Below are 26,219 nucleotides of genomic sequence, written 5' to 3' on the forward strand. Positions count from 1 at the left end.
AGACAGGATACCAGTGTCTACCAGGTAGTTGACTTAAATGGACCTTTGGTCTGACCCAGTGTGGCTGTTCTCATGTACCTTACTCCCAGAGCAACTTGAGGATGATATCATTCTCCCCTCCCCAAGTACACCACTCCTAACTCTTCCTTTTGGTTGCCACTTTCTATATCAATTCTTCCTTTACTGTCCTTTAGATGCTAGCTCTGCAGGTGAGGGCTAAAGGCCTAGTGCAGGTTTCTTCTGGACTTTTCTAGCCTTACTTCATTGATATCTGAAGTGTGACAGTTTTGGTACTCTGCCTACATACAACACAACTGCATTCTTACAGGGACTCCTAGAAATAGGAGGCACTGAAAAGAAAAGGCCAGGATTTCTTTCCAAGCCCCAGGTACCTCAGGACTCTCATTCTTAAATAGTATCAGTTTCTCCATCTGCTATTAGTGGGGAGAAAAGGAAGGTCTGAGAAGTTCTGACATAATTTGGCAGCAGTATAAGGAAGGATATGGGGAACATGGGCAGATACTGCTAAAGGAAACTCTCACAGACAGACCTAATATTTCCCCCTCCAGATATTAAACAGGGTTCCCGGCTATCATGTTAGCCACACAATGAAGGTATTCTTTCTTGATTGCACACTGAGACCTCTTTGCCTTTGCCTAAATTAGCACTCCAATTGGGATGTGCGAAAGCCGGCTGCAGTTTGTCTCCACGGTGTATAGCTCTGAGATCTCAACAAAGAAAGCTGAATCAGGCAGCAAGGGTGCAGTTGCTCTACAGCAGAACCTGTTTGTGAGTGTTCCAGATGGCTCTGTGCCCCACTTAGCACATCCACAGAGATGTGACCAACACAACAATAGTGACTCACCCCCAGAAAGGAAGATCTTAGAGAGCTCAGAAGAGAAAGCTGGACCAGGCAACTGTCATAGCACATTGCTTTTATCCAATATGCAAAGTGTGACTATATGTTATAATCATCATCAGTGAGAAGCAGGATGTGCAGCATAAACAAAAGACACAAAACCACACTTTATTTAGATAAAGAAATGTAAGAAACTTGGCAGTTTCAGATCAAGGAAGAAAATGTGGAAGAGGAAGCCACATGAGACCTTTTTTGGAGGTTCGGTTATGACAGGCTGGAACATGTTCTAGGTACAAATCAATCCAAATTGAATCTCACCTGAAACTACCAAGTTTTGCCTGTTTTGACGTGAAAGTGGAACACACTGAGTTTTGCATAGTTTCTATCCAAACCCATTTGAAGCTCACACCAAATCTAGCCTACGGTCACTCAAAAGAGTTTCGGATTTGCAATGCAAAATTTCAGATTTCACTGCCATCATTTGTACAGTGTTGTAGTGATGTCATCAGACATTTGATACAGTGGGGCAAGGAGAGCAAATAATGGCTATTGTAGCAGGTTTTGAACTGGCAAAGCCCCCTACACTTCCTTCTGCTCTTCCTTCCCCTAAGGAAAATTAAATGGTTTCAGTAGTTGTGATGTGCGGCTGTGCTGAAAAGCTAGTTTTTGGTTTGAACCATGCCAAGCATAGGGGACTAGGCATGAAAACTTCTCTTACCCCTGATGCTGCTCCATGGAACTCATTCAGCTTTTTCGTGAGCTGCACACAGTGTTCATAGTCATTCCCCACATCACCAATATTAATCATCACTTCCTGGGGAAAGGAAAAATAGTCAGGTGGATATTCAGCTAGCCACAGGACTCAGCTCAGGCCTAGTATGGCAAGTAGCCAGCATTTCCCATTATAAACCAAAAGTGATTTCACTCATCCTACAGCCACATGCTCTGGGAACAGAATATTGTTTGGGATGGAGTTTTGTACATCAGGGTCCAACATTGTTTAAAGTGGAAGTTTTCTGTGTCCCCGAATATCACATCCCATTCTTGGCTGCTTGCCCATGCACCGTGATTGCAGAAACTGACACCAGGAATAGAGATTGGATTCCCACAATCTGAAGGACATGTTTTGATAGCAAGATAAAGTAGTCCTCATTTTGAAGCCCCAAATATATCTATTTATTTTGTTTCCCCTAAAATGGATTTTAGAACTCATAAAAGTGAAATACTATCATAATGGGCTGAAGCATGGTGCTGCAGAGGATGGCGTTTTGCAAGTTTCTGTGACACCCCTATCAAAGTGCAATTTATAATGATCTACAGAACTCTTGGACCTTTCCTTTAGTCCTGGTCTCCAGCTCTGAAAATGCATCTTATTTAGTACCTGGACTTTTTGCTGGACTTAGGCTTCTACTAAGCAGAGATTGGCCAATGAAGTTAAATTTTGTATAGTTTTATGACATAGACAAATGGCCAGAGACTATGATGAGGTCACCACCTGTATCATTTACATCTCTTGTAATACTTGTGCAATGCACCATTTAGTACCAACTCCCCATTCTTAAGAGCATGTGCCCTACAAGTGAAGTATGACTACTGATGTCTGAGTAAAGAACCTACATGTGTCTTGTTGGACCAGGTGACTGTTTTTCATTCTTACAAGAAAATATGTCTCAGATTTAATTCACAATTTAGTGAATCTCAGATTTTAGGTGCTCCAATCTTCTTTAATATCTCTGTTTCAGAGAAGGTGTAAAAACAGAGTCCTGAAACTTTTGGTCACTATAAATCCCATGATACTTTTTTTTAATAATTAGGGAAGTTAACACTGGTATCCTGGCCAAATTTCAAGTCTGGCATGGATACATGCCAGAATGTTTTAACAGTTGCTGGGATGTTCCCTATATACAATCTGTAAAGCACTTTCAGGTTACCCAGGACAATAGACACTACGTAAATGTCTTGAAGGGTGATATCATCATCAAATGTTCATTACTAAAAGGCAGTTCTCTATGTTGCACCATGCATTTGCTTGCCCCGATTAAAGAATAGAATCCCTGTACCTTCTCCCTGATCCAGGCTTCCACTTGGTTTACTTTCTGCAGAAACTCCAGGAAGTCCCGAATGTCCTCCAGCTTCTTTCCATGGGCAGCAACAGCCCACTTCAACGTCTCCCAGTGCTCCTGCAGCAGACGGGTCCTACGACAGATCTCCCCTGATTTTGGGTGGCTCCGTGACACAAGGGCTTCCCCTTTCTTATTTTTCAGAAAGAAAGGGTTAGAAAGGAAGTTTACCCCTCAGGGAACAGTTACATAGTCTTTCTAGGAGGATCTCCCTCTCCCCACTTCCCTCTAACTCCCACCCCAACTACTATCCACTATTAGCCGGGGAATTCAGTGGCTCTGATCCCATCTAGGGAATACAGACAAAGAGAAGTCCCCTGGAAACCATACATGGTCAATTAATGGGACTCCCCACCATGAACGAAGGACATTTCAGTCACCCCTATGAAATATCAGCAAGGACCGACTCTGTGCCAGGGAATGCTTAATACTTACTTTAAGCATCTTCCCTCTCACCTTCTGCGGAATGAATCTGCAATAGAGAGCAGCAGAGTGTGAAAGTTACCTTGTTCACAGCTGTGATGATCTCCTCATTAGCCAGAATCTCAGCTTCAAAGACCTGATGTTTCTGCAGCAGCTTCATTTTGTCCTGCAGGTTGTTGAAGTCTCCGATGGAAGGGTCCTCCAACTTTTGCATGCGCTCATTGATCCAATCCTCTGCCTGCAACCAAGGGGAGCAGCAGAATTAACATGACACACAGAAGCTCTCTCTCTTAAGCTCAGAGCCTCCTCCCAAAGTACGTTGTCCTGTGAAATGGTGTGTGTCTAGAGGAGATAGATTTCCAATAACAGGTAATAATGAAAGCGACTTTCTGATTTATGAACTGTCCAGCTCAAAAGGAATGAAAATAATTCCATCAAGTGATAGGGAAAAAATACGGACGGTTGCTTGGATATTGTTGTTGTTGTATCTCGGATTATAAATGAGATTAGATGCAAATCTATGGTTAGGCTTGCTCATTCACACAGGCCTAACATGTTGGTCATGTTTGGGGCCTGAGAGGAACTCTACCTCAGGATTACTGCCAAGGATCTTTTGCCCTTCTCCTGGAACACTTGACAACGTTCTTTCAATACATGCTCCGATGAACAGATATGAGGTGTGCACATGATCAGGAGTTGCAGTCTTTCCCGTCTTCTTCTCTCCTTCCCTCAAACAGCTAATCTAGAAAACCTTATGAGCCGTTGAATTAATTCCTTTTAGTTGTATGTGGTGGGGCACACAGGATTCCCCTTTTGTTAATTCAGGCACTGCAGCCCTGTGGGGAGCTGCAAGATAATTACTGTTAACCTATTGGGGTTCTTGCAGCTCATTAGAGTCCACCCTGCATATAAAGGTGGAAGGAGGTGTGTTCTGGAAACGGGGTGTGAGATGGGTTGTGCCTCAAGGAAGTAAAACCAGGAGCAGCTAACTCTGGGAAGAAGGCAACTTGGGAGTTTATAAGCTGTCTGCTCACGGGCAGCTGGCGGGGAGAGAGGGGGGGGGGGGGGGGGAGAGAACGACGTAGTATTGTTTTGCAATTATCTTTATTGTCAGAACTCCAGAGAGCAGGAGGGTGGTCACATATTTTAGTTCATTCTTTGTTTGGAGCTGGATGAGAGGACTTAGATAGCTTCCATTGCATTAATGATAGCCAGCTGTTATAGTGACTACAGCACAGGGCTGAGAGTACGGTACAGAACCCAGGAATCCTATCTGTGCCACTGACCTGCCTTGTTACCTTGGTTAAGTCACTTAAGAGCTCCATGACTAAGTTTCCTCATCTGTAAAATGGGGATATTTATCTATTCCAAGATGTAAGGTTTAATTAATTAATATGAAGCCGTTAGAAATCTTCAGGTAAATGCAGCCTGTTAGAATAAAACAGGTAATAGGATCTACTGCCATTTTGCACAAGCTAAGGAAAATGCCACTTTTTAGTTCTTAGCTCAGAAAGACAGGTCTTCTTTCCATTATACTTTTGAGAACTGGAAACTTGACATGTACCGTGATCGTCCTCAAACCATGGACATACAATGAAATTCTGGCTGTACAAGGACAGACAAGGGATATCATTTTTGTGTGTCTGACATAGGGATGTAAAAAGGGTTAAAGAATACTAATCATATAACCAATTACAATTCAGTTGGCTACACAGTTAACCGCTGCCTTACATCCCTAGTCTGAAAACACATCATCATTTGCCTGCCTTTGGGGGACTGCTCTGGCTGTATATGGGACTCAGAAGCTGGGTGATTTTTTTCTTGTTAATTACCAGTTTGAATCCTCCTTTCAGCCACTGAAATTCTGTATGCAAAGACAGCCCTCCTCTGTTTTCTCCTCCCCTAAGCACATGGAGGCGTTCAAAAAAGAAACTTGGTCTCAAGTTTGTCCAGGACAGCAAACTGTCATCTGTAACTTTCATTACTAATGCTCTCCCTGCTCATAAGCTGGGGCCTTCTCCCATTACGCAGCCACACATTAACTCAAAGGACACTTAACGGTGTCTCTGCTTTTTAAAAGCAGAGTCTTATCTGAACACTGAGACTGGTGAGTGGCCAACAGATCTTTCTTGGTAACCCACCAGGGGGTGGCTTTCACACTTTCTAATATTAAACCCAGAGCATGAGGATGCTATCTTTGTCAGGGCCACTGCCACACTCTAGTGGCAGACAAGATACAGTTTTGTTAAGATACCATTTAAGAACCATTCCTGAAGCTTTCCTCCTATCATTGTTAGTGACTTAGACAGTCCCGAGGCTTAAGTAGAAAGGAGCAGGGAGCAGGATCTAGATTAGGGTGGGGAACCTCAGGCCTGGGGGCCACAGTGTACTTGGATCTGGCCCCCGTGGCTCAGTGGCTCCCTCAGTAAAGGGGGAGCTCGCGCTGGCACTCTAACCCACCCGCTGCCCCTCTGTGGGCCTGGCGCACACAAAATCTACAAGGCTGGGCCCCCCCTAGGTTCTGGTGTACGAGGGGAATGTGAGGCGGGCCTTCTCATTTTGCTTCTCGCTTGTGTGTGGCCCGAACTGATTTTTCTGTGAGTCAGCAGCCCCCGTCTCAAAAAAGTTTCCCCACCCCTGTTCTAGATAATGAGGAGGACATTTAGGGGACATAACAAAGCTGATCTATTTTCCCAGGATCTCTCCAGGAAGTGGGTTGGGATATGGGATGATGAGTGAAATCCTTGCTCCACTGAGCTCAGTGGCAAATATCCCATTGGGTCAGGGTTTCACCCAGTTTAGACAAATGGGAGCAGCCTGATTTCTGATGGGCTCCGGTTGTTTTGTTTTCAATTCTATACAGTATCTATTTAGAAGCATTTATTTGTGAATGCATCTGTGCTCAGGACTCAAAATGAGCATATCTGGCAACTAAATTACATTATTAAGCACAATACACAGCATTTATATAGCACTATAGGTACGGCACAGATATTAATGAATTAATCCTCCCAACACCTCTAGGAGGTAGGTGGATAGGTATCATCACTCTCTTTACAGGAAGTGAAACAGAGAGAAAGGTGAAGAGACTCGGCCAAGACTATATGATAAATGAATGGCAAGCCCAGCATCAAAATGCAGAACTTTCCAACTTTCATTCTTGTGACTATTCCTTCCCACTAAAGTAAATACATTCCTAATCAGCAGCTCCCCTTTTTTCTGGATCATTAAGGACGTGATGCACAATTTGTGGCAACACAATTCATCAGCATGGAAGCATTCTGAAGACCTTACTAACACAGGGTGTTCAGATAGCTACGATAGCAAAAACTACCCCACTATTGTACCCAGTGCATCAGAAGACTATGCCCCATTCTGTGATCCATATGTGTTTGCTCTCAGATTGCCATTCCTATCTAGAAATGAAACCACATACCCTGAAAATGCCCTGGCTGCTGCATTTTGCACCAGCTGACATGAAACAGTTCATATGACATCACGGTTCTGCTTTCTGTACGGTCTTTCCCATAAATACAGAATCCAATTCTCTGCCATGATATTCAAAGTTCTCCATGTGAGCAGCTGTAGTTATTGGAGAAATTGCCTCTCCCCCATGGCTATAACTGCTACATTGAGATGGAACAATGATTCTATCAAACCCCAGGGGATAGTTTGATAGACTGCAGAAGGCGGAGTGACTGCAGAAGGCGGAGCTGGGCCTAGACTATGGAACTTAATCTCATAAGAAATAAGAATAACTGCTGGTGGCGCACCCTGGGGAACCACAGGGTAAGATCCTGCTCTAAGATATACAGATGGGTCAGTCAGAAAAACAGGGAGAGCTTTTTTCCCTAGCTGAGGAGCAGAGAAGGATGACAGTGTAATGCTCTGGGGGTACTAAGGAGCAGATATGTCCCTGCACCAGCTTTGGACTGCATCCACAACTGGCACTGCTGGTGCCCCACCCAGGCAGCACACTTGTGGCCATCGGTCTCATTAATCTGGGATACACTGAAAGTAGCAGCCATGTGCAATTCACCATTCACTGCCCCAGCCCAACTCATGGACTGTCAGGAGTGTTTGTGGGGCAGGGGATGCATCAAGGCAGCATGCTCACGCCTGCCCAGGCCAGGGCTTGGCCTATTACCTATTGACAAATGCAAGGTCAGCATTTGGCTGATTTATAGGGTCTTGCTAGAACACATTTTATAAAGAAGATGGGCTGCGTCTCTTTGAAAACTTTTTTTTCCGACCCTGAAATCAAACACTGCCAAGAAAGAGGGACCTGCTGACCCACTGAACTGCTTCACTGAATCATTTTAGGAGAGGGGGACACCCACAGGCTGTTTATAGAAATGGAATTTTAAAAGCTGTTTGTTTTTAAACACACACACACACACACACACACACACACACACACACACACACACACACACAGACACCTTGTGTCTGTGATAAAAAAAATAAGGAGCTAGTTGTGGGCAGCAGTTTTCAAGCTGGCATTTGCTTTGGGTAGCAAGCTGGGCTTGAAATATGTCAGCTTAGCACAGAGCAGCATTTGGGCTGACAGAACACCTCTGCATTTTCTCTCTGCTCGGGGAAGTGTTTAAACGGAGGCCTCCACAGTAACAATGTGAGCAAATGCCTCTTTCAGCTCCCCTGTGTGTGTTGTTTGTGCCAGCATGATGGACACTGGCACATTTTTCAGGCACGCACATTGGGCTGCCCTTTGGAAATGTGACCTGGGACGCTTTCCCAACAGTGATGTCAGCATCAGGAACAACTCTATTACAAGGCTAAGTCCAGAACAGGAGAAACAAATAGAATCTGATTCATTTTACAGAGATGGGCCTAAAGCAGCAGAAGAGGGACTCTAACTTCTGACACTGGCATAAAATTCCTAAGTGACCTTTTACTGGTAGAGGGTAGGCCAATGCTGGGCTTCACTGTTCTCTCTCCTTCCCCACCTCTATCTTCCTTTGGAATGCCAATCCCTTCCCTTTAGGCCAGAGAGAAGGGAGCAAAGGGCACAGAAGACAATTATTCCACCTTTGCCATTTTTATCCTAGTGAAGAGTTCCCGTCTGTGTAAAGTGGCTGTAAATGGATTAGATAATACAACCCTGGAAACCATGCCAGAATCAGGGTGCAATAACAACCACCTTTATTAAAATAATTACCTCTTTGGATGTGTAGAGACACAGGTGTTGCTACACCTAGACAGACCTCTGATGCGGCTCGTCTCTTGGGCCTGGTCTATACTAGACCAGGCGGGGTGGCTTAAGGTACGCCATCCAGCTACGCAAAATGCTGAGCCACCACAGTGGCTACACTGCAGAAGGCTGACGGGAGCACACACTCCCATCCGCTTCCCTTACTTCTCACAGAATGGAGGAGTACTGGGCGCTGGTGGGGGCTGCCTCAGCATTCAATTTGGGGGTCTACACTAGACCAGCTAAATCGAATGCTAGAGATTGACCTCCAGAAGGTCGATCTTCTACACAGTGTAGACATGCCCTTGCAGTGTCCAGGACCAGATGTTTCTGAGGGATGTGACGCCCCTATCCTGCCATAAACCATCCTGACTGTAATTATAGTAAGAATTTTGGAGTAGAAACCAAAGTTATCCACAGTATTGTAGTGCCCCCTACGCTGCGCGGCAGCACAGCTTCACAGGTGATTAATCAGCCCTGCCCAGTTAGAGGCTCAGGGCTCCGTGCACAGAGCGGACTGACCGGTCTGGGCTGATTAATCATCCATGAAGCTGTGCTGCTGCGCAGTTTAGAGGGAACACTGGTTGTACAGGGAATAATTATGTAGCAAGCCTTATAAATAGAAACACATTGTACTTGGAGGCAGGCAAGCAAGCCAGCAGCACCAATTTGTACAGATCTCAGCAACAAGTTAAATGACGTGTTTACTTTCCAGTCTCTCTCCAGTCTCTTTTCTCATGTTGGCATCTGCTATTACATGGTGTCAGAAGACACTAAAAGTAAGAAAAAAGTAGAAGTAAATTGAAAAAAAAATGGACCAACTAAAGCCTCCAGGAAAGCTAGCATTTGAAGAAAATGGAGAAAGTGGAAGCAAGGATTTGAGCTGGACAGCATCACAAATGGCACAGACAAAACCAATAAATGGCCGCAAACAGCATTATTTCTTCAGGTAGCAGGTGAAGAAAACAGAGGAGCATTTCATATTTTTCAGTTCGGTGATGTAGCAGATAAAGAAACAAACCACAGCTCATACGGCATATGTAGATCTCAAAGAAATATGTCACAAATTTTTCCCTGGACGTTAGATGGATGGGAAAGTACAGACCAATATGTATCTGGCAGTACAACTGTGGAGAACTCTGTGAGTCACTCATTAAAGACTCCCTCATATAGTACTGCATCAGGTTCAGTGCAACTTAGGTTGTGGGAGATTAAATTACGGTAATCCTTGAAAGTGCTATGGACATATGACAAGCAGATGAAATGACTGCAAAACAATTGTGTGAACTGGAAAAAAACATATGTACATATTACAGTCTAAGTCCACCTTTACTAAGCACCCAGACACACAGTCATGGTCTGGAAGGGTGGCCTGCAACTAATAAAAGCCTGTGACCAAGAAAAGTGAAAAGAGCAATCAAAAAGGCAACTAAAGGTTATTTTAAACACACGGTATTAAGGAAGCCTACAGAAGATGTAGCAAATGCAATTGTTTTGCAAAAAAGCGCAACTCTAGAAGGGAAAAGTACCAGTACTCTTGCAGTAACTCGCGAGATCCATTCCTCAGTGTGCTAAGTACTTAGCCTTCCCAAGCATGAGCGGAATGGGGATTTGCTTATTAATGATCACAAAATGATGAGTTTTTAAAAACAATACTTGGGCACAGGCCAAAGTGATACATTTTAAGGGCCGAACGTCTCAACTCAAGTATTCAGCTGATATCCTACTCAGGGGGAAAAACTGCAGGTATGTAGTGAATGCAACTTGGACTGTGAGTATGGGCAAAAGAAAACATTTCTGGAATTTCAAGTGGTAGAATTTAACTCCAAATTGGGTTTACAGATAGCGTGAAGTTTAAACTTAGTGCAGTAATTCTATATGGTGAAGGAAGAACCAGAAGGTTAAAGAAATACATTTAAAGAATATTTAAAGATTTATCTGAAGGTTAAGGGTGCTTGCCAGGTAAGCATATAATAAAGATGAACTCGCAAGTACCACATGTAATTCATGTACTTTACAAAGTTTCAGTGGCATTAAGGGACAAAATAGAAGAAAAAATTGCTCTGCAGGGAACAGCTGAAATTATTAACGAAAGTGCAAGAACCTAAAAAATGTCAATTCTATACCATAATCACCACTGCTTGGATGCTAGGGATATGAATAAAGCAATGCAAATGGAACATTTTCAATTACCTAGAGTAGAAGAACTCATTAGCAAATTAGCAAAAGTTAGTTTTCACTGATCTTAGACGCCAGTAGTGGATTCTGGCAAACACATCTGGTTAACACAATTCTAGGGTGTTCACTCAACACACCATTTGGCAGGTACACATTCACCAGAATTCTTTTTGGCATCTGTTCAGTTCCTGAAATATTCCAAAGAATGATCCAACTGGCATTTGAAGATCTGGAAGGTCTTGAATGGTATATAGATGACATACTAGTCTGGGGAAAGGCTCAAGAGAATTCTAGAGCAATATTGTGAAAGGAATCTATGAAGGCATGTCTACACTAGGGAGTTATTTTGAAATAACAAGGCAAGCACCCATACTTCCAAGCCTATTATTTCAAAATAATGGGTTTGTTATTTTGAAATAATTCCTGCTTGTGAAGAGGAATAAGCTTATTTCAAAGTAGTTATTTTGGGAGTTATTATTTCAAAACAACTGATTTTGAAATAACCTGGTAGTGTAGCCATAGCTTGACTGACTAAAGAGCAAATGTAAACGGGCTCTGATGGAGATAACATATTTGTGAGCATTCCTTGACAACAGACAGTGTAGAACCTGACAATTCAAAAACTTCTACACTAATTAAAATGACCACATCAATCAACAAGGCTGAATTGCAAAGATTTCTTGTAATAGTTATTTACCTTGGGACATTTATTCTGCACATGTTAATTAATAACAATACCTTTAAGACAACTATTGGGAAAAGAAGTCAAGTTTGCCTGTATGCCAATGTATGAGGTGGCATAAGAGCACTTGAAAGAATTGTTTATAAGCATGTTGAAGTACTTTCATGTCCTAGACTGGTTGTAATGCCAGAGGATGTGAGTTCTACTGGATTAAATGCTATTGCTTCAAAAGGAAGCCACTGCTGCTTATTGCCTCTAAAACAATTATCTAACAGAACTATGACCAAATAGAAAAAGAATGCTGGCAATTAGTATCTGGCTTCACTCGATTTTATCAGTTTATCTATGGGAAAAATGCAGCCACAGAAAGAGACCACACAGCTCCTAAGGCCATTTTCAGAGAAACAGTGCAGTGATGGTTGCTAACACTCCTGATATATCAACTGAAAGTTGGATACAGACCAGGGAGAGTGTTAGCAACTGCCGATGCTTTATCTAGTGTGTCCACGTTGCACAGTGAAAGAGTCAGTTCAGAGGAAGCTGATGTTGCAGTACATCTCATGAGGTCTTACTTGCATATTTTAGAACAGAAGTAGAAGACATTTCAGACAGCTACTGCAAATTATGTCCTGAAAACTTTAAAACAGTTTCCCAAGGATGGCCAGACAAGGGAGCTGAAGTTTCAGAGGACAATTGTGCTTATTGATTGCAGAGAGAGGAACTAAGTAAACAATATGGACTTGTCTTTAGAAATGATAGAATGGTGGTTCTGGAATAGCTCAGAAAAGAGATCTCATCTTGTACTCAAAAGAGCCACGGAAGTGGAGTTATGTAAAAGGAGAACTTTGGATGCCATCTATTGGCCAGACATATGTGGTCAAACTGAGGATGCGGTATAATCTTAAAACACATGTTGAATCTTCAGAAACAAAGATCAAAAGGAACCACTGTTACCACATGAGATCCCAATAGACTGTGGCAGAAACTTGGCATGAATCTGTTTGAATTTCAGAGTACAGATTATTTTACTCTGGTTGATTATTATTTGAAATACTTCTAAGTTTGCTTGTTTCAGGACACCACCAGGGTCTCTGTCATAGGGTACTGCAAGCCTATATTTACAAGGTATGACATACCTTGATGAGCTCATTAGTGACAACAGACCACAATTTGGCTCTAGAGACTTTAAAACTTTTGCAAAGCAATGGGACTTTATTCACAAAATGTCATGCCTGTTATTCATACAATTGAATAGAATGGCTGAGACCGCAGTAAAAACTATGAATTAGATTCTTTAAAAAATCAAGTTGGGAAAACACAGATCCCTATTGGAATACCCATGAGATTTAGGATCACCTACTCAACTCCTTGAGTATTAAGATGTTTAAAGACAAGATTGCCAACTTCATCAAAGTTATTGCAACCCAGCCAAATGCAAGGACGTATACAAACTAACCTAAAATTGAGACAAGCAAAGCAGAAATATTGTTTTGGCTCATGTACAAAGCTATAATCATAGGAAAGCGAAGACATGGTTTGCATTAGTTTAAAACAGTGTTTCTTAAACTTTTTAAGACCAAGGGAACACCAAACAATAATTGTTTTTATGAGGAACACCAACGATTTTTTGTTGAGAAAGAAAAAAAAGGTGAGGGGAAAAAGGGTTGGGGGCAAAGTTATTGAGAAAAAAAGGGTTGGGGGGAAATAACTGAGAAAGGAAAGAAAAAAGGTCACCTGCCCCTTTAAGGGTGGCCATTTTGAATTCTGTTGTTCTCCGCTGCACACCTCCGACTGCCTTGTGGCACACTGGTGTGCCACGGAACACAGTTTAAGAAACACTGGTCTAAAAGGAGCATAGAAACATGCAAAGGTGATTGACCAACACACTGCTCCCAGATTTTACTGAGAAAGAGGAAAGGATGTCTATAGAAGATACAGAAAGGATCTGATGAACAGTAAGGCTTTGTACATTGGCAATTGAGTGACAGTGCATTTTTCATTTACAAGTGTTTAAAACCTCCCTTCCCAAAAGGCAAAAGCTTTGCGACAGCACTTTGTCGGGAGGAGTACTCTCCTGCTGACAATGGCTGCTGATGGGAGGTGGAAGCATTTTTTTTTACTTTTTTAGTGTCAACTTTCACCTCAGATACAAGCAACACCAGCTCAGTTTATTGAATGTACTGAGACTCACAGAATCAGTTCAAATACAGAAAAGACTCAAGATCATCTAATCTGAAAAGTGGGTTTTGCCCACGAAAGCTCATGATACTATATGTAGTCTAGCAGCACCTTAAAAACTAAAAAACCATGTAGATGGTATCATAAGCATACGTGGGACCAACCCATATATATTTTTGTTAGTCTCTAAAGTGCCACAGGACTACTCATTTTTAAAGTTACAGACTAACATAGCTACCCCTCTGAGTAAAGAAGTGGGGCACTGAGAATCCTGTTACTACGTCAAGACAAAGTGATAAGAAAACCTGTTAGAGACTAATTGTTCTAGATTCTTAAGGATTCAGATTAGAGTTATGGATGCTAAATTAAGTAGACACCGTTAAGTAAAAAATGTGGTGCAGTTACATTCTATGCATTTTTTAAAAGGCTGAAAATGTAATGATAATAGAAACTTTATGGGGAATGTTGTATGGAAGGAATCATTATGTAGTGAGCCTTAGCGGCAGAAGCATGTTGCTCTCACTTGGAGCTGCGCCGACAACCCAGCAACCTATCTGGACTGTTCTCTGCAACAAGTTAAGTGTTTATGGTTAATTAAGAAGTCTTGAGTTATCTTTCCTTATGTTAAAATGGCACGTTGGCAATAATTATCACACCGACCTCTGCTAGGTTCTGATAGAAGAGCATGAGAAGGAGCGCGGTCTGCAGTTTCTCCCGTCTACTCTGAGACAGATCTTTGATCCGACTCCGCCTCTCAAGTACAGAGTTCAGTTTGTGCTGGATCTGTATCCCCTCCAATCCACTATCCGTTTGTAGCCTCTTTGCCTGTTCCTGAAGAGCTGTCACCTGATAAGGAAAGAAAAATGGAATCATAGTGGTGTCCCTTAACATATGAAAGGATATGAGAGAACAGTTTCCTTTCTCTGGCTCCGTCTTAGCAGGCCTAAAAAAGATGTTACCTTCTGCTGGAAGGCTACAACACTTGGAAGAACTCAGAAAGGTAGCAAAAGCTAAAATAATATGGTATCGTAACACATCTGTTGCCACCTAGGATTTCCCATTTGCACTATGTTGCACTTCATGGCCACTTTAACTACACGGCTGCTACATGGGTTAAAGGAGAGTCTCAGTTAGTTGACAGCAGCATAGCAACTATAACACACAGCTGAACAGTTCTGCTTCAATCCCATAGAGGACAGATGATCACACACACGTGACATTTGATTATGCCATGGCATTCTGTGCTATCTAGTATATATTCTTGCTCTATAATTGTATTATTGAGGAAGGAATAGGAATATATACTATTATCAATACATAGTATAGAACTCATTCTAAATTTCCTCAAGTAAGTCTCAGCATTCTAGTCATTGGGTGATTTTCTTCTAAGTAATAAGACAGTACAGTCAGGGTAAAACCATGGACTTCTTATTGCTTTCCTTCTACTTCTCAGCCTTCTTATTTCACTAAACTTCATTAAGACTTTCCTTGCCACTGTTCTCTATCTGGCTTCAGCACATGAGCCCAGCTAACAAGTCTGTGATTTGCTCATAAGACAAGACTCCTTCTTTGTACTTGATACAGTATTCTTTGTTTTACCTTTTCATCCTGCGAGGTCAGAATCTTCTCAAAAGCATCATGTTTCCTGATCAGCCTTTCCACCTCATCTACCGAGTTTCCCAGATCACTGGTTTTCAAATAAATCTACAAACAAAAGATGAATTAGTTTCTAGCCACATTTACTATAAGTGAAAACTGGGTTGATCTGATGCATTCTAGCACCTTTGGGGAGGAGACATTAACACCAGAATTGACAGTGTGCTCCAAAAAGACCAGATATGAATCAATTAATGGAGGAAGGGGAGGCATTGCAGAAGAAAAACTCACCAGGAAAAAATGGTAGAGCTACACATTTCTGGGCAAAGTGGAGGTGTTGAGAGAAAGGCGTGAGGAAGCTTGCATATCACCTGCATAGTTCAAGCTAGTACTATCACTCATGGCTTCAGAGAGTATTGGAAGAACTGAGGATGATACATTAGTAGAGCTGAATGAAGAATAGGGAAATGTGAAGGATTGCACTTCCCTGCAATATGTTTGTCTCCAGTCAATGTTTTTTGCTCCAGACACTGCCTAGAGTGAGATAGCAGGGACAGCTTTTGGGGAATGATCTCTACATTAGTCATTTCAAAAATTCTTTGTATGTTTGCTAAATATGCCACATGCCTCTCCAGAGCACTGAGCTGTATTTCAATGTTATCCTGGATTTGGAGAAATCAATTGCACAGAGATGTCTCCTATACCTTCTGTAACGAATGCACTTCCCCCCCCCCCCCAATGAAAATAAACACACTTAATCAATGTGTTGATTGGTAGGGGTGGGAGGCACTCTCCTGCAGGAAACTTGTGACTTGCTGCATTTCCTTGGACTGAATTACTCTATAGTTCATTTTCCTTTTTACTAAGTGCAAAAAGCAGGACCAAAACTTTAATGGGTTAGATGGCTATGACAAGGCCTGGCCAGGCATTAGTGGCAAGCTTGGGGCTCACTGGGGTAGGTGCTGGACAAACATGGCTGCACAGACAGTTTCTAGTTTTGCAAAGAGGGAAAGGAAGTCTGAGACCCAGGTATAATTTAAAGGCATTAAGAAGAGGGGAGGAAAAAGAAGAGAATCGGAGAAACAACAGGAAGCTCCAAATCCCTGGAAGAAGCTCCATCAGGAATACTGGCAGATTGGCATTGCACAATATATATGTGCATGGAAGAAATGATGTTGGCCAGAAAGAATTTGCAAAAATTTGCAAGAGATTTCAATTCAGACCCATCTCAGTGTGTAATATATATCAGGTCAAAGATATTCTTACACAGCTACATTGGAAAACATATGGGGAAATCACTTATCTGGCCATAAGTATCAAATCTTCCTTTTCCTCCAAGTAGCTTCTAGAGGGGAGGCTTCCCTGACCTGCTTTACATACAGTGTCAGCCAGACCTCCTGCTGATGCCGGAAGCTCTGGATACAGCTGGATCAACTGACAAAAATCAAGTCCTGGGCTCACTTTCCAATTCATTTTTTGGAAGTGAACTTGAGATAAATAATTTGCATACACAAAGAGGTGTACAGGGAAGTATTTAGCTCAATCTTGATTTATTAGCTGGGCTGCATTAATCCACTGGCTGAGGACTATAGAGCACTGGCAGCCAGATGCAAGCCCCAATTAACACAGTGGAAGGAGACTTAGCAACTTTGCTGGGCCTTGAATGAAGCGGTCACAGATCAATGCACCAAATTCTGTACCGAAACAGAGAATTGGCACAAAAGCCTCCAGTATTGTAGGAGTGGTATCATTAGTGATGATATGGTTGGAAGAAAGCAACACTAACAGCGCTAAGCACCCTACGTAAGGAGTTTGTGAGTGATGAGAAATAAAAGCTATATGAGATTTTTTAAAATGAAAATGGCAGCACTTTGCCATCAAAACATTTGTTGCAACAGTCTGAAAGCAGAATGGAAACTGGCGCTTCGCCAGTTAATTTTTTTTTTTAGCAAACGGCAACTGTCTGTAATAGGTCCCTAAATTCCTATTTTCAACTGTATAGTTTTTGCCAGGTGACTAGACAGTGCCCCACAATGCATGGAAGGTGCCTAAGTGTTCTTTCAGGTTAGTTTAAGTGTTTGTATTCTGAATCACCTCTGTAAATGGAATTCAATTCTTAGGGACCAAACCCCCGCCCCCCCACAAAAGCCATTGTCTAGAACAGTTGCAATGAAGCAGCCTCCTTTTTAAAATGAAACTCTGCAAAGACTCTTAAAAAGCCACAGAATGGACCTAGCCCTTCTGCAGTTTAAAAATGGAACATACTACAAACAGCCAAGTTATTAAAAATGCAAAGTACTGAAACCAATTGAGATTTTCATTCTGTTTCAAATGGAGTTTCTCTATCCTGGAGTTAACTGTAAATGGATGTAACTATATTTTCATGATCTCAGTGTAGCCCACGTTATAGGTAAGAACAGTGCTAAACACAGAATTAGATAGGTCCATCATGTCAAAACAAATTCCTATTTTAGACCAAAAAGGCACAACATACACACTGACCTGGCAGCTCAGACCAGCTGTTTGAGAACAGGCAAATGGAACATTCTGGTTAGTAGTGTAACTATGTTGCCTGGACACAACCACCTCAAGTTCACCAGCTCATCATACAGGACCTGTTCGTGGCTGTTGCAGCTCAGAGAAAAGTTTGTGTTCCAAGAAATGTTATTTTTTCCCAGAACAAGAATTATTGCAACTCAGCACTTGGCTGAATCCTTCAGCCACTCACTTTCTGAGCTGCTTCTCCTCAAACTATGACCAGCTCCAAGTATTTGCCCACCACACCCCTCATCTTGGAACCAGTGCTGCAATGGTTCCACTCATGGACATTCAGAGGAAGGCTCTGTGATTGCTAAGTATGGCCAATGCCAGGAGTGGAAACTAACAGTTTTAGGCTCCTGAAAAGTCTTAAAGACGACAGAGAAGTTCTCTGCTAGCACAGGTGGGAGCAACTGCGGGGGTCAACTTGGTCGATAGTCTGATGAAAGTACACTAAACCCCAAAATTTAAGAGAGAAAAACAAGGTTGTATTTTTTCTTAGTAGAAGTAAATAAGGCACTTAATGCAATTCATATTTCACAATTATTTGTTTACTACACTGTATTGACTAGAAGGTACAATTACACTATGACACCTCTTTATTTTAAGTCAAGTAAGACAGACCATGTTTGTAAAAATATATACATATGTCTCACATACTAACATCACTCTGCTTTTGGCCTTATTCCTCACAAAGTACTTGAGGTGTGTTTATATTACCTATACTTATGGGTGCTCTTCCCCATTTTTCCATTTGTGTGTTGCTTTTTACATACATGAATATAAACACATGACATGATCCTTACTGACTGAAATACACATGGGAAGCACACAGAACTTAATCTCTATTCAGTTTCTAATATTTCTCTAATGCAAAAAAACAAAAATCCAGTAAGGGATAGATTTAAAAATAGAATCCTAACACTTTAACAATATCGACATTAAAATGCTTACTTATGTTACATTTTGCACAAAAACTTATCTGTGTCAACTCCTCCAGTCTTCATTAGCAAAGAGATTGTTCAGATATACAGAATTTATAGTGACAAAATTCCCTTCTTTCCTCCAGGAGAGGATGCTAAGATGCTCTCTTTCTCTATGCACTTAACTATACTAATTTTGCAGACCAAGGGGGTACTCATTAAAAAGTTAAAGCTAAAGGAATTATGCATTTAGAAATAAAGCACAATTTGACAACTTATCAAATAAAAATTGTGATACAGAAAAATATAAGAGAAAAGACTGAGGGTATCTATAGGTTCCCACAGTAACTGGCAAGGAGAAAGGACAATTCTTAGCTCAAAGGGTTTGATCTTGAAAGGTGCTGAGCATTTAAATACACCTATACAATTAAGCACATGAACAGTTCCATTGACAGTGGTGGTGGAACTGGTCACATATTTAAAATTACATATTTAAAATGCACGTTGCTGGGTCAGCAAAGAATTCTCAGCACTTTGCAGGATTGAGCCCAATTGCACCCATTAGAACAACAAAACAAAAGCAGCACAGACAAGTCTCTTCCACTAGATAAGACATCTTTAGGGGCGTACCAGGAGGTAAGCAGGGAGGAATGCACATTGCTTGGCTTAGAAAAGTCTGTTTGCAAATGTTCCTAGAATGGAATGGATATCTTTACCACTCTCCTCCCAGCTCCAAAGGAGGCAATGTTAACAGAGATAGATGGACTCCATGCACTTCTGCCGGCTCTTGGTGGCGCATTTGCAGTGCAGGCTGGTATGTTTGTTAAGAAGATGTCAGGAGCTACAGCTCCTACAGTGCATGCTTCCTGGGAAGACCTTGAACCAGACGCTGCCCAATGTTGTTGTGAAGAGAGCAATTCTGGACAGCAAACTGGATTCACTGATAGGGAGAGGCCAGCCCCAATCCCCATGGAGTGAAAGGGTGGGCTAGGTGCATCCAGATCATGCTGTTTGATAAAGATTGTGGGTGTTGGACTTTTTCTGAATTCTCTTACCACGTGGATAGGCACAGTAGTCCAAGGAGTTGCAAGTATCAGGGTTATTTTGGAGATCTTGTGGTGGGCTGGTGTTAGCCTATCACATTGAGTCTTCCTAAATGCTGGCTCAGATGAAGGGCGGTTCTGAAAGATAATCAGATCAGGATCTAAACCAGTGTTGGGGAGCTCACTTCCACCAACAGAACTTTCTCTTCTAGTCAGCACAGCTGGGGACAGCCATATTTCTCGGGAGACTGCTTGCTGGGGAAGGTCCGGGCACTCAGCAGAGGAAGTCACATGAAATCTTGTAATTTGAAGAGCTGGAGACTCAGATGAGGAAAAACCTTGCTTGAGCATCTGGGATCCCATTGGGAGACCAGCAGATGTACCAGACACCTTCTCCAGTGGTGGCACAAGGAGGCTGGAATGAGCATGGTTGCTCACTTGGGTATCAGTTCTAAAAGGCTTTATTGCCAAGCTGCAGGTTGAAATGTAGAGTTTCACTGAAGCATGGAGATCTGGGATTGGAACACTGCACTGACTGTAGCCACACTGGGGTGGGGCTGAACTACACGATGCCAGAGTTGCGTGTATCTTTTTGCCATCGAGCGGTGAAACATCTGGAATGGCAGACAGAACAATATCTAGACGCGATGTACAGTTTGGTGGATTTTTTGAGGAGGCAGCAGCAGAAGGCTTACAAGATGTGGGTGCAGACCAAATGCCAACATTCCCATATCCACTGCCCCTAGGGTCTCTGCGAAGATTGGGACATTTAGATGCCGCATCAGAACGATTAACGCATGAGTTATCTTTCCTGAAAACTTTCCTCCTATTTGTCTGAGCCAGGATGACATCTAACCTTGAACAGTGAACTCCAGAAGATACGTTGTGTGGTGACAAGGTGACATTTCTTGGAGTACTCTCTGCTGCTGATTGACCAGCTGGAAGATACCACGCTGAAGATGGCATCTTTTGGAAAGGCCGTCCCTGCACAGCTGATTCAAAAGTTGGTGGTGGGGTCATTCTACTAGAAGACAGCATCACTTCGACAGTGGAAACATAGATTGGTGGAGATGAAGTCTTGCAATGACGGTCTCCGCATGACATTCTGCAGCTCAGTCCTAAACGGTGCAAACCAAAGCAATAGCAACTTGCCTTTCCCCCTATTTTAAAAATAAACTCTTAATCCTTCTTCCTTTGGCACTGGAAATTTCCATTCTTCCTCGGATGTGAAGGAGTGAGAAGTTAATAAACATTCCTCGGCCAAAAAATAAAAAAGATAAACTAAAGTATCCACATTCAAAATAAAAAGCTCTATTCTTCCAACACTACAACCACCACTGCCACCTATCCCGTCTGCAAAACGATATGAGCATGTGATGGTCTGAAAGATAAATTATCAAGCATGAGTCTCTAGTCTCTGAGTGTTCTGACAGTGAGACTGCAGCCAGAGGCAGAGTGAGCCAAGAATGCTCGTCAGAGACAGACCTTGAATTTGCTGTTGTGTCGCCCCTGAAAAAAACCCCAAAGCAGCTAACCTAAGTAATGCATCTGTCGCCTTGAAAGGGCTGGGAGAGAGCAGCGTATATAAAGGTCTGCTTCTGTTAAAAAACAAAGCAAGATTTTTCATCTCTCTCAGACGCTGCCTGTCTGTACTCAGAATGGCAAGATCTCTGTTCACAGGTCTTAGAAGAATTTCCTATAACTGTTCCAAGCAATGGCACAACAAAATTCAGTAATAAAAAAAGATAGCTGTTTGACTAATTTCCTCCACATGTGTTCTATTTTCTTTAGCACAAAACAATCCTAGACTAAACCCTGCTGAAATCCTTCAAAGTTTTAAGTAACTTGGATGTAACCTAAGATGCTGGCACAAAGTCAAACCTGTCACACTGGCATGGAGAACGAATGAGAAAGCAGTTCTAGTTTAAAACACTATGCTGCTTACCTTTTTCCTTCCCTTATTCCTTGCTGCTGGCAGAGATTTTGTTTAAGGTATATGCAGCATGGTCTGCGTACATAAACAACCCAGAACAAGGGTCTGACTGAAGCAACTATGTTAAAGAGGCGCAAGCACATTCTCCAGACACGTGGCTACAAAAAGACACGGTAATGTCACCCACCCGTCCTCTACACACGCATGTGCATGCACGCACATGGTGCGTGTGTGCGCGCGCGCGCGCACACACACACACACACACACACACACACACACACACACACACACACACACACAGAGTCAGAAAGAAGGGACAAGGGTTTTGAAGTGTTTGCCTGCCTCAGGGATCCTTTTTAAACAGGTATTCAGTTTGGTCTGCAAATGACAAAGTTCTCCTTGTGGAAGTGATATTGGAAGTCCACAATTGAAGCCTCGGGGGGCAAAGGAAGGAATAACAGCATGTTAAGAAATTAGACAGACAACATGGCTACAACCACACTCATTAACAAATACCAGTTTAAAGTAGTGCTCTCCTTCATTCCTGCTCACGCCACCATGGAAGAGGACCTGTACGACTACTCTGCTGCATTTTAGTTTGGCATAGACATAGTAGTGCTCAGGCTGATGAAATAAATCCCCCAGCTGTTTTAATGGATATGCATATGATACAAAATTAATAAATACCAATGAGTTGCTTTATCAAACAAACTCTGGACCCAGAAGATGGATGGAACCAGCTGCAGAGGATTCCACCACATCTCATAATACTCTCTCTTTATTCATAAGCATGTCCAGAGTCAGAATCCGTGTGAAGAATTCCCATGTGGGGAGGTAAGAATGCTGACGTGAGAACCTCTTTGAGCAAAAAGGCAGTCCCTGTCACAAAGACTTTACAGTATAAGACAACTGACAACACACTGATACAGTCTTGATATAGGAGCCCTAGGCCACCATGAGACATAATTCTTTACAAATTCCACTCCTTGAGGGAAAGCTCTCTCATTGAAGAGTGCTTTATATTCCGAACTTAACATATTCAGGCTTGGGCTCCATTTTGTCTCTCCTGGCAAGGAGTTCCACAGTCAGGTCCTGTCATGGAGAACTGTTACGCAGCCTCAAAGCCTAACCCTACACCTCTCCAGCTTCATAATCCTTGCAGAGTGTAGAAGGAGGGCCATGGAGAATAAGGAGGTATCCATGGTAGCCAGGACCCATACCATTATCAGCTTCAAGAAGTGAAAACAGGACTTGGTGTAGAGGTTAAAAATGGACAGAGCACCAGTGAACTTTGCAAAACGCAGGTAAGATGTTTTTCTATCAGCATTTTTAACTTTTGAGGCATGCATACATACTAGACAAACTTCAGTCTTGCTGTGACATTTCTATTCAATATCAGATAAAGAGAGTTACAGCAGATGAATTTTCAGGTGAAAATAAACTTTCTGGCTTTTCAGTGAAAACAAACATTTCTCGCTACTGCAGCAAATTGCAAGTTCAGGAGTCCAATCTGACCCAGAGGCTTCGCACTAGCTTGAGAGTCTATTTTCTTTACCACATGTTTTAGCAAGTTCTATGTCTTCCCTTTCCCATCCGCATCACTTATGTGTTTCTTGGTCTGAAGTTTGAATCACCTGCTTTCTATCCATGAAGACAGCTCTTCCAGACAGTGTTCCATTTCAGGATATGTCTACATGACAAATTAGGGGTGTGATCCACAGCCTGTGGGAGCCAGCATGCGAGAAAAGGTAGTATGGCCACAGCAGCACAGACAGCAACAGAATGCACTAGCCAGCTCAAGTACATACCCATGGAGTTCAGGTGGGATTGTATTTGAGGCAGCTAGTTCATGCTGCCATTCTGTGCACTATACTACTATTTTTAGCTTTCTAGCTCAATGAGAGCTGGTGCAGGTATGTCTACATGAGGTGCAACTCACACCCGTAGCTTACAGTGTCACTGTAGTCTTAGTGAGGATAGAGGCTATATCAGTGAGAAGGGAAACATTCAATTGGCTATCATGCACAGATTGTTTCACACAAATCCATGGTATCTCATAATCTGACTAGTCTCATGTGGATGCTTTACTTGAGTTCAATAGGTACCTTTAAAAGGCACTTGTCAAAGCTGATTATGGCAATACATGACCAACCTTCCTATTTAAAACTAAAGGAGTGAATACACTCCATTGAATTCTTCTTTAGGACTAAACCTGAAACAAAGTACCAGAAACCCTACAATACCAAACCTGTGTAAATACACCAAGCCTGAAAAAATATGAGTGAATGTTTCACATTTAAGTTCCCAAGGGACTAGTATAAGAACGAAGGAGAAACAGATACTTTCAAAATTCTTCCTTCCACACCAAGAGAGTTATTTTAAATCACATAGGGCAGATTCTCTGCTGTGCTCAGTTTTTGCTGAATGCCAGGATAGGGGGGCAGTCAGTCAGTTATAGTGCACTGATTTTCTGCTTTAGCCCCTGCACAACTTATAGCACCCTTGCAACAATGTCTCCTACTTGTGCTGTAGCCACTCTGCCCCCGACCCTAAGATGTACTATAAGGAGGAATAGTAATAGAGATGTAGCCGTGTTAGTCTGGTCTTGCTGAAACAAAAGACAGGACTATGCAGCACTTTAAAGACTAACAAGATGGTTTATTAGGTGATGAGCATAGTCCTGTCTTTTGTTTTATAAGGAGGAAGACAGAAGCAAAGCAGCCAGCTTTCCTGGCTCTACTTTTGCTGGTGTCAGTTCTGTAAATAGGTATGCACAACAGAGAAACCAATATCACAACTGGCACCTTGGCAGTCTCCAGAGAAAGGTCAAGGACTGAACTGCCTGCTACAGTCCCCTGAATCAGGGGTCAGGTATGCTGGCAAGGCAGTCAGTGGAAGCTTGGACTGTGTTGTGCTTCACCTGTTCTGTGGATGGTGGACTGGACTCTCCTAGGCTGTTTATCCAGCAGTTTACAGAAACATCCAATTTACATGGATATGTAAGTAAAGATAAACTGAGCTATACCTGCTGGTATCTGCACCAATCTAACCACTGGAATTGGTGGATACTGACTCTTTCCATGTGAAACCAGTACCATCTTGTGTAATCCTTGCCCATGCAATCTGATTGAGAGCATGGAAAAGACCAGATTCTTATCAACAATCCTGTATGTGCCACCTTTGAGAAGATGTACACGTAGGCTACGTCTAGACTGCATTCCTTTGTCAACAGAGGGATGCAAATCAAGCACATCGAAATTGCTAATGAAGCCGGGATTTAAATATCTCGTGACTCATTAGCATGGCCACTGCTTTTTTCTGAAATGGAGTTTGTTCTAGACCAGCAATCTAGATGTGGATCTGTCGAAAATAAAGCCTTTTTCAACAGATCCTGTATTCCTCAGAAAAAGAAGTTTACAGGATCTGTCGAAAAAGGCTTTATTTTTGACAGATCTGCGTCTAGACTGCCGGGGTTTTTTTAGAAAAAACTCTTTTTAGAAAAAAAGCGGCAGTCATGTTTATGCTAATGAGGCACGGGATATTTAAATCCTAGCTTCATTAGCATTTTCGATGTGTCTAATCTACATCCCTCTGTCGACCGAGAAGTATAGTCTAGACACACCCATAAAAGAGGTGTAGTATGCTAGATCTGTCTTGCACTCCTGGGGGAAATGGTGGGTATTGCTTCTGATCTGACTGGAGTGGAGATTTGCTCTGCCACAAGACGTAATAACATGCAATACAATATTGTAGCTCTTAATGCATTTTCAGGGGGAATAAATGAGTGAACTGGTAATAAAGCGTCACTGAGACTGCCTTACACTCCCTTATGTTGGACTATCCATTCTCATCAAAATGGCTGCTTTTACCAATAGAATAAGAAACTCCAATTTCATCTGTAGCTCTTATTTTCAACTGCATTTCTCAATGTAGGCAGAGCGAGAAACGTTTCTGGGCAGCAGCTTGTACTTATGAAATGGGTATATTATATTTTCTTGTTGAGCACACATCTGTGTGCTGGCTAATCTCCATTTCACTCTTAAGAAAATACACCGAAGCCAGCATTTACCCTGAATAAAGTCTTTTCACAGTGCCTGAGCTTCCCCTGCTGATGTTATCCACATGGGATGTTGGCAGGGGTCCTTCAGCCCTTTCCTTGGCAGGAATTGAGGGTAGGTATTTTCCAACCTGTGTCATTTGTTAGCTGAGCAACAAATACACTTTTGTAGCCAGCAGAGCTGTGCCACATTTACTAAGAAACCTGAAACTACGTGAAACTCTCCTGGCTTCAGGTTTCAGCGCAAACTCAGAACTCAGCCCATGGCTGCCAAAAGGGTCACCTGTTGTTCTCACCACAAACACATTCACTACAACCACTAAGAAGCAGTGGCTTCAAGGCCCCGTACCCCAAAGGGTTAAATATTGTTGCATGGCTTGGCTCAGGGACACCCTGCCAATGCAGCTCCCAAATGCTGGTGGCTGAGGAGAACACGCACACTTTGTAGGGAAGCTGGCTGCTGCTCAGTTGCATCTG

The 26,219-nt window shown here is 42.4% G+C and overlaps 1 protein-coding gene across 1 annotated transcript in view; it reads right to left on the reverse strand.

Moving 5' to 3' along the window:
* The window catches only part of SPTBN5 (spectrin beta, non-erythrocytic 5), a 138,800-nt gene that overhangs the window by 55,175 nt on the left and 57,406 nt on the right, over positions 1–26,219 (reverse strand). The window contains exons 36-40 of the mRNA XM_075927199.1: positions 15,252–15,356; positions 14,313–14,498; positions 3,485–3,640; positions 2,920–3,111; positions 1,578–1,673 (exon numbers count right to left, since the gene is read on the reverse strand). Of these exons, the coding sequence (XP_075783314.1) occupies positions 1,578–1,673; positions 2,920–3,111; positions 3,485–3,640; positions 14,313–14,498; positions 15,252–15,356 (735 nt within the window). The remainder of the gene's footprint in view (positions 1–1,577; positions 1,674–2,919; positions 3,112–3,484; positions 3,641–14,312; positions 14,499–15,251; positions 15,357–26,219) is intronic.

Source organism: Pelodiscus sinensis, chromosome 4, assembly GCF_049634645.1.
Source record: "Pelodiscus sinensis isolate JC-2024 chromosome 4, ASM4963464v1, whole genome shotgun sequence".
Taxonomy (NCBI): Eukaryota; Metazoa; Chordata; order Testudines; family Trionychidae; genus Pelodiscus; species Pelodiscus sinensis.